This window comes from Sparus aurata, chromosome 14 (genome assembly GCF_900880675.1).
Source record: "Sparus aurata chromosome 14, fSpaAur1.1, whole genome shotgun sequence".
In the NCBI taxonomy this organism is placed as follows: Eukaryota; Metazoa; Chordata; class Actinopteri; order Spariformes; family Sparidae; genus Sparus; species Sparus aurata.
In genome coordinates, this window is record NC_044200.1 from 5,970,779 (window position 1) to 5,989,642 (window position 18,864).

General features: G+C 42.3%; 1 protein-coding gene across 2 annotated transcripts; it reads right to left on the minus strand.

The window, feature by feature from the left end:
- Positions 1–8,113: 8,113 nt before the first annotated feature.
- On the minus strand, positions 8,114–18,831 carry e2f7 (E2F transcription factor 7). 2 transcript variants are annotated; one of them, XM_030439223.1, is made up of 13 exons: positions 18,564–18,831; positions 17,892–17,999; positions 17,019–17,324; positions 16,354–16,513; positions 15,901–16,140; positions 14,750–14,905; positions 14,524–14,667; positions 14,193–14,369; positions 13,999–14,083; positions 12,080–12,413; positions 11,345–11,510; positions 10,821–11,212; positions 8,114–9,958 (listed from the first exon to the last, which is right to left on the minus strand). In XM_030439223.1, the coding sequence occupies exons 2-13, from the start codon at positions 17,988–17,990 to the stop codon at positions 9,803–9,805; spliced, it is 2,415 nt and encodes an 804-aa protein (XP_030295083.1). In that variant the 5' UTR covers positions 17,991–17,999; positions 18,564–18,831; the 3' UTR covers positions 8,114–9,802. The 2 variants fall into 2 exon arrangements, with proteins under 2 accessions (XP_030295083.1, XP_030295082.1); XM_030439222.1 differs by having other exon boundaries at positions 17,892–18,002.
- Between the last annotated feature and the right edge of the window lie 33 nt (positions 18,832–18,864).

Genomic DNA, 18,864 nt, shown 5'->3' on the forward strand with positions numbered 1-18,864 from the left:
TGTTGAATTAGTCTACAGGGTGGTGTGTTACACCTGCACCAGAGAGGAAACAGCTACTAAAACCTTTGTTTGTAATGATTTGGGACTTGTGGCAGATTCCATTTAGGAGAAATCCATTAAGAGCACTTTAGAAGTTTGGTATGCCCGCCTAAATGGCTTTATACTCTGGAGGACACGTTGTCTTAGGTTGTCTCTAACACTTTTTTCTTATGCTTAATAAAAGGCAATAACTTGTGGTATTCTGCAGGAAAAAAGAACTTGTCCTTCCAGCCCACCTGGGTTTGCACTTTCCATTTCTGTCTATCGATATGTGTGTATATGTATAATGACTTGTGTGTGAAATACTGCATGAACAATTCTTTAACTTTCTGTCCAACCTTGCAGCTTTCCTGTCCCCTAGTGGACACAGAATGTAAATAAACGAAGGCTTGTTGTGTTGGACTTTGCAGGCAGAGAAAAAAGGCCAAAAAGAGGGGTTTGGGTTGACATCATAACGGTATTATAACAGATTATACTGTTGCAATGATATAACGCTCATCAGTGAAGCAATGTCCAAAGCCGCCACAGACCACATCCTGATTCTAACCACAACCATACAACATGGCTGACATCTGTGATCCAAATGAAAAAGACAGACAACCCGTTGTCTTACTGTGGAACTGAACCCTTTGTCCACAAGCTTAGTTCTAGAAAAAAAAATCAGATCATTCAAAAGTAGAAATGTACATCCATCACCGTTCCTTTTGGCTTTAAGCTAACTCTGTAATGGGGCAACAACATGAAGAACCGAGCCAGTATACAGCGCAGTGTTACAGGACTGCTTATGAAACCTCTGACCTTTAGTTTCACAACCTCTCTCATGGCATCGCTGCAAGTCTCACCACAGCGGAGCTACATGGCGACACTGGGAGCAGACTGGCATGATTTATTAAATTTAATTTCAAGGTTAGAACATGAAATTAAGCCCTCTTGGGGAGGGTAGGCTTGAATTATGCCTAATTAAAGACTGGATGTAAACAGAGGCACAGCAAATCTTAGATAAACCGACAGTAACCTGCACTGACGCCAGCAATACTCAGCTTAATTATTTTTCAATAAAGCTATTTATTTTTTTCAAAGGTCAATAACAATAGAGCACTTGACAAAACAATATTAGATCAGCTTCATTCTCGTAAGCAATATCTGAAACGTAACTTCAAAGACTGACGACTAATTTAAAGGAACATTCTATTAAAAAAGATCAGAACATGATCACAATAGCTGGAAAATATAAATGAGATGGTCATTTTAGGCCATATACTGTCTGGCAAAATGTACTTAGTGATTAAATCATGTGCAGATACTAAATCCATCACATGCTCTGAGCCACAAAGAAGCCACAGCAGTCTTCCCTGCAGTATCTGATCTTTATATCATATGCTGATTTATGTAACCTGTTCACAAGTATGACAGTATGCTGTGCTTGTGCGGTTATTGATATAAAATGAATTAAATGCATTCAAACAAACAATGAATGAACGGAAATCATTGACAGAACACAGACGAGTCATTTGAGCGAGGGTGTCACAAGTCAAGTCAGTTCTTAACTTCCAATTCCACGTCGGGACTCAAGTCAAGTTACCTACGGAGTAAGGCTGAAGTAAAACATCAGTAACAGGGTTCAGATATCATGGGTGGCTGTGGCTCAGGGGTAGAGCCAGCATCTTGTTAACGAAAAGTTGCTGGTTCAATTCCCCTCGTCTGTGAAGTGTCCTTGGGCAAGGTACTGAAATCCAAACTGCTTCTGATGAGCTGGTCGGCACCTTGCATGGCAGCCAGCGCCATCAGTTTTGTTGATGACTGACAAAAAGCACCTGATAAATGCCCTAAAACGTAAAATGTTATATATATATCGTAAAGCAAATAGGACCTGGTCCTGAATTAAACAAATTGCAAGATAAAAGATCCAACTTGCAAGGTTGATTTTTAAGATCCTGGTACTAGCAAACAGTGTCGCAGCTCAATAGCTAAAACATCTTCCTCACTTCAGTTTCTCCATCGCAGTGTGCGTGTAAAGATTCATTTGATTTTCACATCACAGCACAGACGGAGGAAGTTGTAATCCCTTTATGCTACTTACACACATTTTTATGGGATTGTTGAAGTCAGGAGTCTGGGAGTATGGGAAATAAAGCTGCTCTGTAGTCAAAGTCTCCAAGGTCGGAGAACGAGTGTTAAGAACTAGTGTTTGGAGGGTTCCTCATTCCCTTACAAGAGACATCAGCTCTTGTACACATCTGAAAAACACGTCATTTGGTGTACCCTCTGGTGTAACCTTTGAGAGTACCGTAAACCACCCCATTATCATCATACATGCACCTTTGTTCTCCCTCTAGATGCCCCACTTTTCATCTTTGGTACAAACCACGCCATTCATTTCCATTCATGTATCCGTGGCTCTGCTCTGGGATGTCCTCACCTCCAGCCTCTGTGTCCATATAAGGCAAAGCGGGGAGGCAGCAGCTCTACCTGCTCCACGCTTTGTTTCTTTGCTGCTGGTCTCCGAAATTCCTTCCACGTTACACTTTGGGGGCTTATTAAACCCAGGTGTGCTGCCAGGTTTGTAAAATGTGGCCTTCAAACAAAAAGCTCTTGTTGAAGTGAATATTACTGCTGCTAACACTCCCTGTAACTGATATCAGTCTTTCCCTCACATCGCTGTGGTAGACATTTAACCCACTCTTCAGTGCAGCTATGTTTCTTAGATTTAAGGGTTTTTGGGCTCTGCATGTATTAAAGCTATCTAGCTCATAGCATGGATGTGGTAGTAGCAGTGGTGGTATTAGAACTAATTATGTGATTGTTTTTATTTCATTTTACAGAATTGTAATATTATTTTGGCAATAAATTTTTTCCACATAAAAACATCTTTCCATATTATTTTCAAATTGAAAATGTGACATTCAAGTTTCAGTACTGTAATTGCATCTATCAAATTAAATGAATTAAGCGAAGATCAACAGTAAAAAGCAATAAAAGGTTCGGTATTTTATGTTTAAAGGTACTGTGTTGTGTCGTTTCATAGATTTGTCTGTTATTTAACAGATATCTTGAACCATTCTGGTAGTTTTCACAACAAAGCTTTAAGAAAATGTGTTTTTGTCAACTTTCCAGCAATGTATTTCACAAACTAGTGAGCAACTTTATTGTGACTGTGAGGTATAAGACAGTGTTGAGCGGCAAAGGTGGCTCCCTTTTTCCCATCATGCATTGTGCTGAGCCGTTTGTCACGTTGGCTGTTTTATATTCCAAAATGAAAATGTTACGTTTTGTAAGCAACTGTTTTAGGCAAGGCAAGGCAAGTTTATTTGTATAGCACAATTCAGGCACAAGGCAACTCAAAGTGCTTTACAGGCACACACAAATTACATTAAAAGACATAAACATTTCATTTAAAAGACATTAAAAATTGCATTAAAATAATAATAATAATAATAATAATAATAATAATAATAATAATAATAATAATGATGAAAAATAAATAAAAATAGCATTTTAAGACCAGTAAAAACATTAAGAGACAAACATCAAAACAAGTAGGCTAAAATAGAAAAGCTTTAAAAGAAACAAGACTGTTGAGTCAGAGTAATAATGCAGTTCAAAGACTTGAATTGCTTCAGTTAAAAGCAATGGCAAAAAGAAATGTTTTAAGTCTTGATTTAAAAGAGGTGAGTGTTGGAGCAGACCTGCAATTTTCAGGGAGTTTGTTCCAAATATGTGGCGCATAGTAACTGAAAGCTGCTTCTCCATGTTTACTTCTGACTCTGGGGACTGAAAGCAGACCGGTACCTGACGATCTCAGAGGTCTGGATGGTTCATAACGCGGCAGCAGATCAGAAATGTATTTTGGCCCGAAACCATTCAATGCTTTATAAACCAACAACAGGACTTTGAAATCTATTCTTTGATAGACAGGAAGCCAGTGTAAAGATCTAAGAACTGGAGTGATGTGATCTACTTTTTTGGTTCTTGTTAGGACTCGAGCAGCAGCGTTCTGAATCAGCTGCAGCTGTCTGATGGAGTTTTTAGGGAGTCCTGTAAGGACACCATTACAGTAGTCGAGTCTGCTGAAGATAAATGCGTGAACAAGTTTCTCCAAATCCTGCCGAGACATAAGCCCTCTTATCCTGGATATATTCTTAAGGTGATAGTAGGCTGACTTTGTAACTGTCTTAATATGGCTGCTGAAATTCATGTCTGAGTCCATAGTCACACCAAGGTTTCTGGCTTGGTCTGTAGTTTTCAACATTACAGACTGAAGCTGAGCAGAGACTTTAAGTCGTTCTTCCTTGGATCCAAAAACAATTATTTCAGTCTTATCTTTGTTTAACTGAAGAAAATTATGACACATCCAATTATTGATTTGTTCAATGCATCTACTCAGGGTATGTATGGGATTATAGTCCCCTGGTGATATGGTTATGTAAATTTGTGTGTCATCTGCGTAACTATGGTAGCAAATTTCATTGTTTTCCATTATTTGAGCTAGAGGGAGCATGTAAATGTTGAATAGTAGAGGCCCCAGAATGGAGCCCTGGGGTACTCCACTTGTCATTTTCATCCGTTCAGATGTGTAGTCACCAATAGACACAAAGTAATCTCTCTCATTTAGATAAGATTTAAACCACTTTAGTGTTGTACCAGAGAGTCCAACCCAGTTTTCCAGTCGGTCCAGTAGTATATTATGGTCGACTGTGTCAAACGCAGCACTGAGATCCAGTAATACTAAGACTGAGATTTTTCCGCTGTCTGTGTTTGAATGAATGTCGTTGAAGACCTTAACGAGGGCTGTCTCAGTGCTGTGATGTGGTCGAAATCCTGATTGGAAAACATCAAAACAGCCATTTGTTATTAAGTAATTGTTCAGCTGTTGAAAGACAGCTTTTTCAATTATTTTACTTAAAATTGGGAGGTTTGAAATGGGCCTATAGTTATTCATTACTGATGTGTCTAGAGTTCTCTTCTTCAGGAGTGGTTTAATGACTGCTGTCTTAATGGCTTGGGGGAAGACACCTGAGAGAAGAGACGTGTTAACAATCTGTAGCAGGTCTGGAATCATGCAGTCTGAAACTTTTTTGAAGAACCCTGCTGGTAAAATATCCAGGCTGCAGGAGGAAGACTTCGAATGCTGTATAATGTCTTGAAGGTTTTTGTCATTAATTGGATCAAATTGTGTCAGGGTATTAGAGTTGGGTTTAGGTGGACAAAACGACAACACACCTCCAGTACCTGGTAGAGTGGCACTGACCACTTGTCTAATGTTCTGAATTTTGGCAGTGAAGAATGATGCAAATTCATTACAGGCCCTGGTAGACAGATGTTCAGCTGCTACTGGCACAGGAGGGTTTGTTAACCTGTCGACAGTAGCAAACAAGGCACGAGCATTATTTTTGTTCTTGGTGATAATGTCTGAGAAGAAGGACTGCCTTGACTTTTTTAATTCTAAATTAAAAATGTAAAGTCTCTCTTTATAAATGTCAAAATGAACCTGGAGATTTGTTTTTCGCCACCTGCGCTCAGCTTTACGTTCCAAAATACTTCTTGTCAGCGTTCGTCATGTGTCTGTTCAGAGCAATCATTGCTTATGTTGGTAAATGTCATCATTGTGCTGGTCTGTAGTTTTACCAAAGGTGAAGTGGGTGTCAGGTTGTGGTGTTATTCGCAGTAAATTGTTTACAGGCAAGCCAAACCTACATTAAAATATAAACGTGAAAATCTGGGGGGAGGGGGGGAATGCCCAATGTCCGCATACTTGGACAATGAATAACTGCCTCCTACAGGAAATAAAATGTAAAACTGATGGTGTACAGGGGCTTGGATTTTAAAGGGGTTCCCACATAAACACAGTTTCCTCACTTTAAATAATGTGGATAGTTAAGAAAACCCAATATGAACTAAACTGACCAGAGTTTCTGGCTGGCAATCTAAAGGGGAATGAGACTCTCAGTGGGTCAGGGACAGTGGCGTGCGCAGACTTTTTGAAGGGCAGGGGCGAAAAGAAGGGCACTTTAGCACGTGTTTTGGCTCCCAAGAGGGCACTTTAGCGCGTGTTTTGGCTCCCAAGAGGGCACTTTAGCACGTGTTTTGGCTCCCAAGAGGAGTTTATCATGTTCTAACCAGCCAAGGGGGCAGTTTAGTGTGTTTTGCCAACCAAGAGGGCACTTTGGCACGCTTTTTTGGCTCTCAGGAGGGCACTTTAGCGTGCATTTTGGCTCTCAGGAGGGCACTTTAGCACGCGTTTTTCAACAATTGGGACCCGGGGGGGGGGGGGGGGGTGACTGGGCCCCCTGCCCCCCCCCTTGTGCACATCACTGGTCAGGGACAGATTCAGAATGAGGGTGAGAGCCACCTGTGTATCATTCCCCACCTCTTTTAAGCCTTCAGAAAAAGGGTGTCATCACACCTTTACTGGCTGGGAGGGAAATGCCCTCAAGCTGCTTCCACTCCTCAATCAGGGGTCAGTCTGCCCACCCTGTGCACAGGTGATCTGAATCTCCTGCAATCAGTCTTGAGGGATTTTGGAAAATTAGCCCCAAACAAAGAAAGACAGCAAGTCTCACACAACTGGACTGGTACAGAGTTAACATGGTTGAAAATGATTGTTTTCTGTTAACGGTATGATCTGCTGGAAAATATAGACACTGATGTTGATGAATTAAGTGATAAGCCAACACTGGCTGGGAACTATGTAGAAAATGTAGATCAATCCACATTATAATATAATCCTGTGTAGTAGTGATGTGTATTTGAAAGTTAATTGTTCTGTTTTGCCTCTGGAACAGTGTTTACTGGTCACGGCAGATCCTGGCTAAACTATCTATGTATATAAAGTTAATCGTCCCATCTGCTGTGGTTTGGTGTCATAAATGCCTCTCAGGGGCCAAACACATCTACAGGCAGCTCAGTTTTAGTGCTGGCGTAAGAGCTCTGATTAGATGGTGATGTGTCCGGACAGATGGAGTGTGTGTTTTTTTAAGTGCGGCTCAATCAGCTCGATCCGACACCGAGATCACACTTGATGTGCGAAATGTGGGATTTTATTCGTCATAATTAAGGATGTAACCCTCCGATTAACGATGACTATACCGCATGTGTAATTTGAATTTTAACCACCTTTCTGCTTTTTTACTGAGACATTTGATATTTGTTTTTGGAATAACACATCATAAAACTGCTGCTTTACCAACATAATCAGTTCCATCATATATTTAAACGTTGAAAGTGTACAACGCAGCAGGCTTTGCTGCACCAGGTTATCAGCACCACATCAGCAGGGTTTGCCTCCTTTTAGCCAGGCAACTCCGAGCTGGACTCTGAATTATTGGTAGCATCTGTCAACATTTGGATTAGGGATCAAATTATGTTTTTTTTTTCCATCTTTGTGTCAAAATTTAGAATAGCCAGTAATGGAATGTAACGATCTTCAATTTACCCAAATACTGGGATTAAGTACAATTTTGACGTACCATTTCTCCATCTCTTTGTTAGTCACTAGTTACTTGCAGATTCAGATTCTGCAGCGATGACAGGCTAACACTTGTGATAATGCAACCCCAGTCTAGTATAAAACAGTATTATAATTATTTTTGAAATAAAAGTTTTCTTATTAATAGAATGTGGAAACTTTTGTCATTTAAACACAGATTATAATGGGAAACATGAAAGGACAAGGTTTGTGTGACAAGGGTTTATCCAGTCCAGATGAGGTAACAGTACAAACCCCATGTGAGTAAAATGTGTGAATATCCTTACATGTAATAAAGGAAAACCCCCATTGGATAACTGACTTTTATAGCTATTCATTCATTTATTAAAAAAGGTGTTTTGTTGATAGGTCTCTTATATGATCAAAAACATTGATCAGAAGCTCAGTTCCGAGGCCGTTTAGCAAATAGATTTCTGATAATAATGAACATGGCCACCCCTGATCAATTCATTTCAGGCTTAAATCTACAAATTCCAGATTACCAGTGGTTAAGGACCACCCAAATGCAGATTATTGTTTACTTGCACATTCCTAGAAAACGCAGTCACAATTTCCTTCAAATTAAAAGCATACACTTGACAAGGCAGGTCAGCATCATAGATTTTTTTTTTAAATGAAAGTCTTACAGAAGAAAACCGGTTTGGCCCACAACTACAGAGAGAGCAGAGCTACAGTGTATGAACGGCTCTGAGCTTTGTAGAAAGATACATCAGCAGACACAATGTCTAAAACTAGCAGTGCATTAAACATCATTTTAAAAACACAGAAAGCAGCATTTAACGTTCTGCATGTGAAAGTATGAATGACACTATGAATACGATGTACAAAAATAATTACTGACATAACTGTACATTAACAACTACACATCCACCGGTCAGAGTGGATTATCTGTGCACCCTTTGGTGTGACATCGCTAAGCTGTCCTGAATGAGTCCCTTACAAAGCACCAGTATTCAGGCTGGGTCGTCTGGAGGCAACACTTGAGGGCCGTTCACACAAATCCCTGGACAACCTGAGAAAATCTGTACCGAGGCGACTACTCAGGGCGTCTTTGTGTAAGGCACTCAACCCCTCAACTTGCACCAGACAACAGCAGACAGTGGTCATCCTGAGAGTCTCCAGACTCTATTAAATGTGGAACAGTGCTGCTAAAAAAAAGACAGCATTTCAACTCAGTCTACTCTCCTTGGATAAATTAAGGCTGAGTCTTTCTTTACAGTACTCTGATATCTTTTCAAATTCCACTTCAAGTGAATTCACAAGTATTCAAGTACCCGAGAGCATCGTCACATTGTTCTTTAGTCGTCAGTAACAGAGTTAGAGGGTTTGGTGTTGGGCTGCGACTATGATTCTTGATTAATTGATTAGTTATGTCTATAAAATGGGGGAAATTTTGATCACAACTAAAAGCAGCGAATCAGAGAATTCTGACTTCTGACTATCAAAATAGAAACTTGACAACTAATCAATTAATCATTGCAGCTCTATTCTGGAGTTTAACCATCATGCACTTTGGTTACAGATACTCAGTGAAAACACACACAGCACCAGTGACATCTGTCTTCCTGATGAGCAAATGAATTCTAAGAACAGTTCCTTGAGATGCTCAGCTGGCTGTAAACATTTAAGGCTTTAGTGATTTTCTCCTCACAGTGATGTCTGACATGAACCGTGAGACATTTGTCTGCTACCATCGATGTTTTTCAGTGATCAGCAGCTTATAGATTTCCTATCAAACCTTGATATTGTAAGAAAACCTTGAAGGGGCCAACTAAAGGCAATCACTTCAACATGAGACGTACAAAATGTCAAATACTTAGTGCTAAAAACAAAGTAAATGTTTTATTACAGTCCCTGTAATCAACATATATTATCTAAAATATAAATAGCAATTGGGCTATAATACACAAGTGATGGGGATTAGGTAGCGTGATCATATCTGGGAGGGAAAATTAAGGCTGGAATATAAAACAGAGCAGCGGCCGACTCCCACCACAGGAGGGCACTGTCACATTGGCAATACTGCTTCACTCAATCAGTCTGAAATCTAGCTTCCAGGAGGCACATTTGAACTGTTAATGTAACGACTGATAAGTGAGAGTTTCATTTCAAAATGACGTCTTAAGATCTTGTGCTTACACTTACATTCTTGCATTTTGGAAGGAAACCTTTCATTAGTAAACTAACAAAGCACCAATGGTTTGAAACCATATTCTTCACTTTTAGGATCAACACCTGAGCGTTAAAACAGCACCATTTATTCATCTCCTCACACGTCTAACTGGTGGGAGGGTGGCCGACGTCCAGTCTTCTCTGTGCTGAGCCTCTCTTTCGGGTCGCTGGCACAGCGCTGACTGCACTTCCCAGTGTGCCCGGCGTCTGGAAGAAAGCCTTAGAAGCGGACGGTGTCGTTTCCTTTGGCGTATGTGGGGTCTGTGAAGATGGAGAAGAGCAGACACATTTAGACAATGTACTTAAGGATTGAAGAGCATTTTTATTCATTTCCTTGGATGTGCATTCAAGGTCAAACTTATATATGTTGTGTTCTGGATATTTTCTGGATGCTTCAAATGGGAAAATCTGATAGGAGTAGCTAATACGGCTGCTTGATAATGTCAAAAATAAGAAAATAGAGATTTTGGTCAATACTGAGACCTGAATTACCAATTGATTCTGACATCCTGCGTTTATTAACTTTAGTTTTTTCCTTAAATGTGAAAACGAGTTCCTACGTGGTTATGGTCTGCCAGGATTTTGTGTGCCGTTTTACAAAACGTAATATCTGGAATGAATGACAGAATGCGTTCTAGTAACCAACATCTGAACCCTTTTATGAAGGTATTACTCCACCCATATTAACTGTGGAAGTGGGTGGCAAACAGAGGACACCCCTGATTGATGCCTCAGTAAAGCACAGTCATTGACTCGTCACATTGTCTCTAATGCTACATTCATTTGCCATCCAGCTCCTCAGCAGGTCGTCTGAAGCGACTCTGTATGAGAGGAGCACTGCTGGCAGGCTGTGTTGGGCTTTGCAGACAAGGACATTAATCCCTATTTAACAACTCGGAGATTAATCAACTTAAACCGCCGTGGCACACAGGAAGTGTCTCAATGAGGAAATGAGTGGAAACCTTCCACAAAAACAGATGCTGCACTTGCTTTCATGTCAAGCTGTGTTGTGGCATTTTGCCTGATAGCAGAAAGGTCATGTGTCATAATGATGGCAAATTATGTTGGAGTTAACACAGTTTTAGTGCAGAGTTGTGTGTGTGTGTGTGTGCGTGTGTCTTACCAGTGGTTCTGGTGTGCTGACACTGACTGTCTGACATGGTCCTGAGGGGGAATGTGGCATGCCAGCCGCTGAACCGTACAGCCTGCTCTGTTCTGGAGTGGACGGTGTAGGCACCGGTGACCTGCTCATCTCCGGTGCTGCTGTCAGGCCGTACGGCGTCGCCCCCACCATAAACTGAGCCGGTGACATCATGGCGGGTAGGCTGAAGCTCAGTTTGTTGTGGCCGTCAGAGCCTTGCTGTGGTAGACCGCTGGCTATCAGGGGGTAGTGGGAGAGGGTTGCAGAGGGCAGCAGGACGTAGGGCAGCGCCAGGGTAGGAACGCTGCTGGGAGGAAGTGCTAGACCGGCTGGTGACTGACCGGCAGAGAGGAGGAAGTTGAGGCTGTTCAGACCTGGAGAAGACAGATCAGGAGAAAAAATTTAAACATTTTTCTATGGACTCGGTCTAAAAAAAAACGTGTAAGGAAGCATGAGAATCAAGATTCTTATGTTAATTGATTTCTTTCACAAACTTGTGTACATACCTGCATTGTTGGGGACGTAGAGGTAGTGTGATGGCTGGGCGGGCTCACTGTTGCTGTTGCCTACTTGACCCTCATCGACCGGCTGCTCTCTGGAGGGGCCTGCTGGGCGACTGGGGGAAGTCCTGCTGCTCCCAGTCTGTGAACACCCAGCTGACGCAGCTCTCATCTGAAAGGAAAGACAAACACTGGGAATAAATTAACCTGGACCTCATTATGGACATTAAGGATGGAGGAACCAACCATTTACAACCCATTGTGAATTAACATTTTATGTCATAACGCGTAACAATTTATGCCTCGGCACTGAAACCCCTGCGCTGATTAAGCACTGGAGTTAACTTCTGCCAAGTTCATTTTCTTGATGTGAAATCATTAATATTCTACTGTCTAATTTACCTTTCTAAAAGGCCATTTTATCGTGAAAACTGAGACGTTTAGAATTACTAAGATTGCGAAGGTTTTCCAATTATCATTTATCCTAAACATAACTAATACGATTAGTCTTTAATTACACCAGGGATGAGTTATCCTCATCAGCCAGCCATATTTTCAATTTAACGCTCCACTATCCAGAATCTACACAGAGAAAAAGACCTCGTATAATCACATTACTGCACTGAAGCAAAATGATCATGTCGTTACCCGTCAATCTTCACAAAATGAGTATTGTGGTGAAAGAAAATCTAACAATAATCACACTTATTTCGTACCAAAACACATCTAACACCACCTCACCTTGTCACCTTCCTCCAACGCAGACGTTCCCCTCTTTTTCGCCACCGTCTCCTCGTCTTCCCCTTCCTCTCTCCTTCTCTTCCTCCCCTCCTCGGACGGCAACCTGGGCGATCTCTGACCTTCAGGCACCTGGTCAGGATTGTCCGGCGCCCTGTATAGCATGACCACCGAGGGCTGGGACAGGCTGGGCAGGTAGGCCAAGCAGTGGGGGGAGGAGGATGGTGTGAAGAGGTGCTCTGGGTGGATGGAACGTGACAGCAGTGTGTGATGGGTGGAGGACGGAGGCGGCAGGCTTCTGCTCGCGGGCGTCTGCAGTGCTGCGCTGGGACGGTTACTGCAGAGAAACCAGAAGGTAGCAACTAATGTAAATTGGGTCATTTTACATTGAATGCAGTGAATGTTGAAGCAGTCTGGGCCAAAGTTTATGGCCCAATCAAAGCACCGATAATGTGTTTTGTTCTCATCTGCTTTATTGCGTGACTGCAATGGCAAAATCCACAAAGTAAATTATTTCTCATTTCATCCCTCTAACTCCCCTCTAGTTAACTAATTATCATTACAAAAGGTACTTTTGGCACTAGAGCTGCAATGATGAATTAATTAATTGATTAACTGCTTCAGTCATTTTTCTGACATTAATTTCAAACGTTTGCTAGTTCCAGTTTTAAAAATGCGAGGATTTGCTGCTTGCTTGTCATTTCTGACAGTAAATGAAGAATCTTTGGGATTTGGACTGTTGGACAAAGGGAGCTATGTGTGGATGTCAATTTAGGCTGTGGGGATTTGTGATGAGCATTTTTCACAATTGCTTGACACTTTCAAGACTGAAGTACTCAACAATTATCATGAAAAGAATCGGGAGATCCACCAATAATGAAAATAATTGTTGGTTGCAGCCCTATATGGCACAAGAACTGCGGTTCCAGCCTTTCACCAGTCAAAACACAGCATGGTTCTCAAATCCGTGGAAAAGTTCTTGTCGTAGAAAGGGGGTGAGATGTCACTCTGATCTCCCTCGCTTCGAACTGGCCACCTCCAAGCTAGGAACCTCCCATCTTATCCTGTGGGCTACCACTGCCTCTGGTGCACTCTTACCCAGCTTCATTTTAAAATATCCTCTTTCAACACGCACTTCTGTGTCCCATTATCTCCCTCCTTCCAAAAACACTTAACAGCCACGGTCATGAGGCAGCCATGGTTTGGCTACAAGCAGGCCGACCGCAGAAATAACATCAAGCCCTGTGTTCTCTATCTCTGGAGCCAATGCACACACGCACAGACAAAAACTCTTCATATCCGCAGCAGTCAGCTCATGTTTCATGTAGCCTGAAGCTAAACACTTGGGCCAATGCAAACACTAGCAGTGAGTGTGAATTATTATGTATGAGAGACAGGAAGTGGTGAGCCTTGGCATCTTATAACTAAGACGCTGTCAGATGTTTACCGTGCCAATAATCACTTGATCTAATTGTTTAGCTTCAGTCTGAAGTTGTTTTGTATTCAATATGTCAGAAAATGGTTTAAAAATTTGACCAGTGTTTCCCAAAGCCAAAGATGATGTCCTAAAAATGTCTTATTTTGTCCATAACTCAGTACTGTCACAGAGGAGTATAGAATTCAGCTGGAATAAAAGAAGTTTGACCTTTTTTTCCTTTAAAGAATTACAGTTCATAGTTGACAACTAAAATCCACAAACAACTAGTGGACTCTTTCCCCTTGTCCTAGGTAGCTGAGGTGGATTCTCTACAGTAATACTGATTGACTGCCCTGCAGCGGTTAGCAGAAAGAGCTAATGTGTGCAGTAAATTGTTTGGCAGTAAATCTGTAGAGGATGAAGGCAGATAAATCTGAACTAAGAATCACAAGGGTGATTACAGACAGGCTGTGTATCGGTGTGTATGTGCGTGTTAGTAACTCACTCGGTGCTGTTTTCAAACTGCAGTCGACACACTGCGTTGTTGCCTGCAGTCCTTTTTGAATAATCCACAGGCAGGTTTGAGAGACCTGCAGTGCGAGGAAAGAAAACAAATCATCAGACAAGAATATAGAAATGTTGCACAGTAACAAACTGCTCTGTTTGACATACATACACAAACATGGGTGTGTACAATACCTGCAGGTTCTTGCCGCGGACTGCTAGGCGCAGAGCTGAACTGCCGCTGGATAGCCACAGAAGTTGGCATGATGTTGAAAGAGGCGTGCCGCGCCATCTTGGCTTTTCTGAGGTCCTGGCTTGTCATTGGCTGTGCGGCCTCAGGTAGATTGACGGCTGCCATGTTCACAGTATTTTCTGCAGATGATGACAGTTACTGAGTTAGCATGACAGCAACAATGACAAATGAAGTTATTGGCAATAAAACTGCTGCTTGGTTGACTTGTTTATCCAAAACACCTGACAGGTGACTGTGATCATGTCGTTAACAAAGCTTGTATTTAAATCTTACCCGCATTTGCAGTGTTTTTGAATTCAACAGGGCCGAGCCACTTGAAGGCCGGCTTCCTGCCTCTCTCCTCACGCACGTGGACCTTCTTTATGAGGCCCAGGCTGGTCAGCACATTAGCGATGTCGTACAATCGACGCACTTTAGCTGCGGATGGAGATGAGGTTTAGTGTTGATAAAACAGAAAACAAAAAACAGGATTTTTGGGTTACATCCTTTCTTTTCTTACTTTTGTATTTGCTGTGGCTTGACGAGTCCTGGCTCTCCTCGATGAGGATCTTTGCTGCTGCGTCCAGAGTAACCGTCTGTGTCTTGGACACCAGGAAGAGCATGACAAACTTCTGGCTCATGATGCGCAGAGATTTGTCTTTCCTGTTGCCACCAGCTACGGATAACAGAGAAAGACGCAAATATGTCAGAGTGATGCAGTCAAATAAATCTACCATGAAGGAGATAGGTGTGCCAAGATTCTCCAGCTCTAATGATTATATTCAATTTACTTTGCCAATGTTAGATTGGTCTGTGTTGATCTTCAAGATGACCTTTGTTGAATCCCAGGTGAAATTGCACATTAAAGGTGAAAATGGAGGTTCCTCTCCAACCACCACAAATGAGAAAAATAAACTGTTTAAATTCAGAAAACAAGCCTCAAATCTGCACGCTAAAGTCCTCTGATGCAACATTTGCGGTTTCAGTATCAACCTTCCAACCCTTCATATGATATCATCTTCGTGTTCACATCTTGTGGACTTCATTGTTTCCAACTTGTTTACCAATGCTGAAATAATGAGATTATAAACCATGAAAATATGAAGGCTGGAATGTGCAGCTGATGCCTTAATGACACCATTTCAGCTGCCTGTGTTTGCTGACATGATGACAGCTATTATGTAAATATTTCCTGAGGTCATCACATTCAACCAGCACACATCAACTACTTAATGGACATCGCCTGAAAGCACGTCACCTTTGTAAACTACCTCTTTGTCATGAGTGCCGTTATTATCACACATAAACCCTCTTAACGGAAAGCTGCGTGCATGTATGAAGAGAGAGGATCACTATGGAAACCGGGCCCGTATTCACCCATGTGTGTTTGCGAGTGAAAGGATTGATCATTTAGCTGTAGTGTTCGTTTGGTGGCAGCTGCTCCTGAGATGGAACCTACACTTAAATGTTTACACATGCAGCATTAAACTGATCTGAATCTGAGTACGACAATAAACTGCCGCCCGTGGTAAAGACATGCAACGGTGCTAGCAGAAGTAAATGGTGTGGTTTTCTTTCCAATCACTTATCTTTTGTCTATTTTGAGCAAGCACTTTGTGCTGTGTGTTTGTATCACATGTGCTGTACAAATAACATTGACGAGTTCATTACCACTGCCAGCATCTCCTTCTGTCCCGTCTTCCTCTCGTCCCGGCCCAGCCTCCCTGCTCTCAGAGGCCACCTCCATCTGGAGGTGGTAGCCTTGCTGCCGGCCCCTTCGCTGCAGGTCCTCCAGCGTGGCCTCCAGCCGCTGACGACCGTACCAGGTGTAGCTGTTCTTGGCTATCCGGCCGACAATCATGAGCGACTCCAGCACGTTGACAATGTCGTAGATGCGCCGCCGCTCCACTCCTGACAATTTGAGTGTGAAAGTAGAGAAGTTAGCCCTCTATTTGTAAGAAATATATGCATTTGAATAAAAAGTGTTTGTATATAAAGGACATTAAGTGCAGCTCAGTACGAGTGGCACACTGTTTGAACCAATGACATAAAATGTGATTAATGTTCATGAAACAGACATTAGCTGCTTTCATTATCGTCTCACTCCCAATTGCTGGTGCTTACCAAGATTGGTCGCCACTTCATCCAGTGAGATCCAGATGGGGCTGTGTGGCGGCGGGTAATCAGGGTAGAGGGCCAGGAACTTCTGGCACAGCAGACCCAGACTCTTCTGCTTCCTGCTCGGCTTTTTGTCGGCATCATCCTCTTCCTCCGCAGCTTCGAACTGGACCCACAAATAAAGGTATGAGTAGATAAATTACCATGGGTTATTTTATCATACACATTATCACACATCTCAGTCCAGAGCCTTAAGTTACTCTTATGTGACACCTCTTCCACAATTTTATCACAAAACCTCCAAGGAATTTAGGCTCCAGCTGCCATTTTATATACAATATGACTTAATTTATTAGACATAGTTGAGTGGTTGCATTTGTGTATCTGAACATTCAGTGTCTTGAGATTTCAGCTGCTGCTGTGAGTGAAGTGAGGAGGCAAAGTGTTTACTCCCTGGACTTTTAAGATAGTGGAAAGTCTGGCTCCCCCGTGAGACCAGTTCTTTAAGTAAACTAATAAACAAAAAGCGCAATCTAACCGATTTTTGCCCAGTGGATTTAAAACCAAGCAGAGAACTGTTTTGATGTCTTATTTAGTATGTCAGAGACCTTTTGAAACCATTTGCTTTTTAGATTATATAGCATACAGGTCAAATGTCCCATTTCACATACCTGACAAGAGTCCTCCACCTCTGTGTCCTCTGCCACAGCATCTGGACTTGCTGGCTCGTCCTTCTCATTCTCTATGGGTCTGAACAGTACTTTTTTCATCTCTCTGTCACGGATGTCTGGGCTGGCAGCGCTGATCAGCATCTTCAGATTGGCCGTGGGCGTCCAGGGCTCGACCAGGGTTGATTGTTTGATGGGGGTGATGTGGGCCAGGTCAGGGGTGGCACCTAGCCTACCTATGAGCAAAACGGGAACGGGGTCCGTGGATTTCAGCGGCGTGGATCTTCTCCACTCTGTGCAGATGTTTTCCTGGGTTACGACAAGTGATTTGTGGTTACACAGTTGTTAAGATTTCAAACGTTTGGTAAGACTGGGGGAATATCAAGGACTCAAAAATGAAAACGATGGAGCAAAAGAAGACATTATGAAACACTTTACAACCTGTAATGTTGTTGAAATCTTTTATTTTACATCTGCTGCTGTTTAAACAGACATCTCCATCCCATGATTTTATTTAGAAAGTCAAATGTATTCCCAGGGGGAGACCTGAGGCATGTTAGTGAATTTGGGCCAGTATTTAGATAAAGAATCAGTCATTTTCAAGCTAATACACAGATTTTTAAACACTTCATGGCTATTTTCTTCAACCAATAAACTACTTTACCACTTTTTCTTCTAGTAATCTTAGTGTTTCTAGCACAAAACCACCCTTGGCTTGGCCCTATCTTACAACCATGTCACTCTCAACATGCCACCACATTGCTATGTATATCTCTCCCTGATTGGCCGGATTCTGCAGCTCTCCTTGACTATTACCATATGAAACTTGTAACATTATTCAGACCACACCTAGGATCAAGCAGCAGGGCACCTTACCTTTTGTTCACTTTGCCCCCCATCCTCCTCCTCCGGCTCCACCTTGAAACTTTTCCTTGGGCTTGTGAGGTCTTTCAGTGCGAGGCATTCAACTTCCATCTGGGAAAACTGCTGTAAAATAAAAGTAAGGATGTGTGCAGATTAATGACTATGATCTCAGCGGGGTGACTGACTGAGTTGAGGACGTTTCGGGCAGCAGAGGGAGAACCCAAACGAGTGGTCAGCTGAATTTGGCGGAAAGAACATCAGCTAATTAGCTCGTAGCTAGCTGGCGGCTGGGACCAAACTAGCACGCTGCTTATTTAATAGTTTGGCCAACTGCCAACGAAACTTAACCTGCTGAAGTGCAGCTGATGTAGCAGGTTAAGCTGGATGTGTTAGTACGTGATATTAACGAATTACGTTAATTCTAAGTTGAAACATGAGACGTAGCGTTAACGTAACGTTAATAACTCACTAAAGGGCCAATTCACCCAAATATGTCCATACATGTAGGTATGGCAGAGCCTATCAAGGGTCCTACTTGTTATCCTGTGACTTATTTACAGTCATAAAGGCTAATTAAGCTTTAATTAGCTATCTGGCTAACATTACTAGCTCAGCTGATAAGCATTCCATAACTTAGTTTAGCAGCAAGTAGCAAACCACTGGAGGGAAAACAGAATTCCTCACCTTTCTCTGCTTGCTGAATGAATGAAATACTCCAATGTGGCTCAGTGTCGGGTTTAAAACACTTGTCAGCGCGCAGTTTCTTCAAACCAACATAGCAGCTAATTTCCCTCTCTAAAAGAAGCGGGTAGTCCTCCTTAGCCTGCACCTCCAGTCCTCTGTAAACTCCTGTCCAACTAGCGGAAACTCTGCACTGTCCGTGGTGACTCCAGCATCACCCGCTCAAGCTTGTTTTCTGGCGCTCTCGAGCATCTGGTTCACTCCAGCCAATCAGCGCCCTGGCGATAGCTGTGTCACTCGGGTC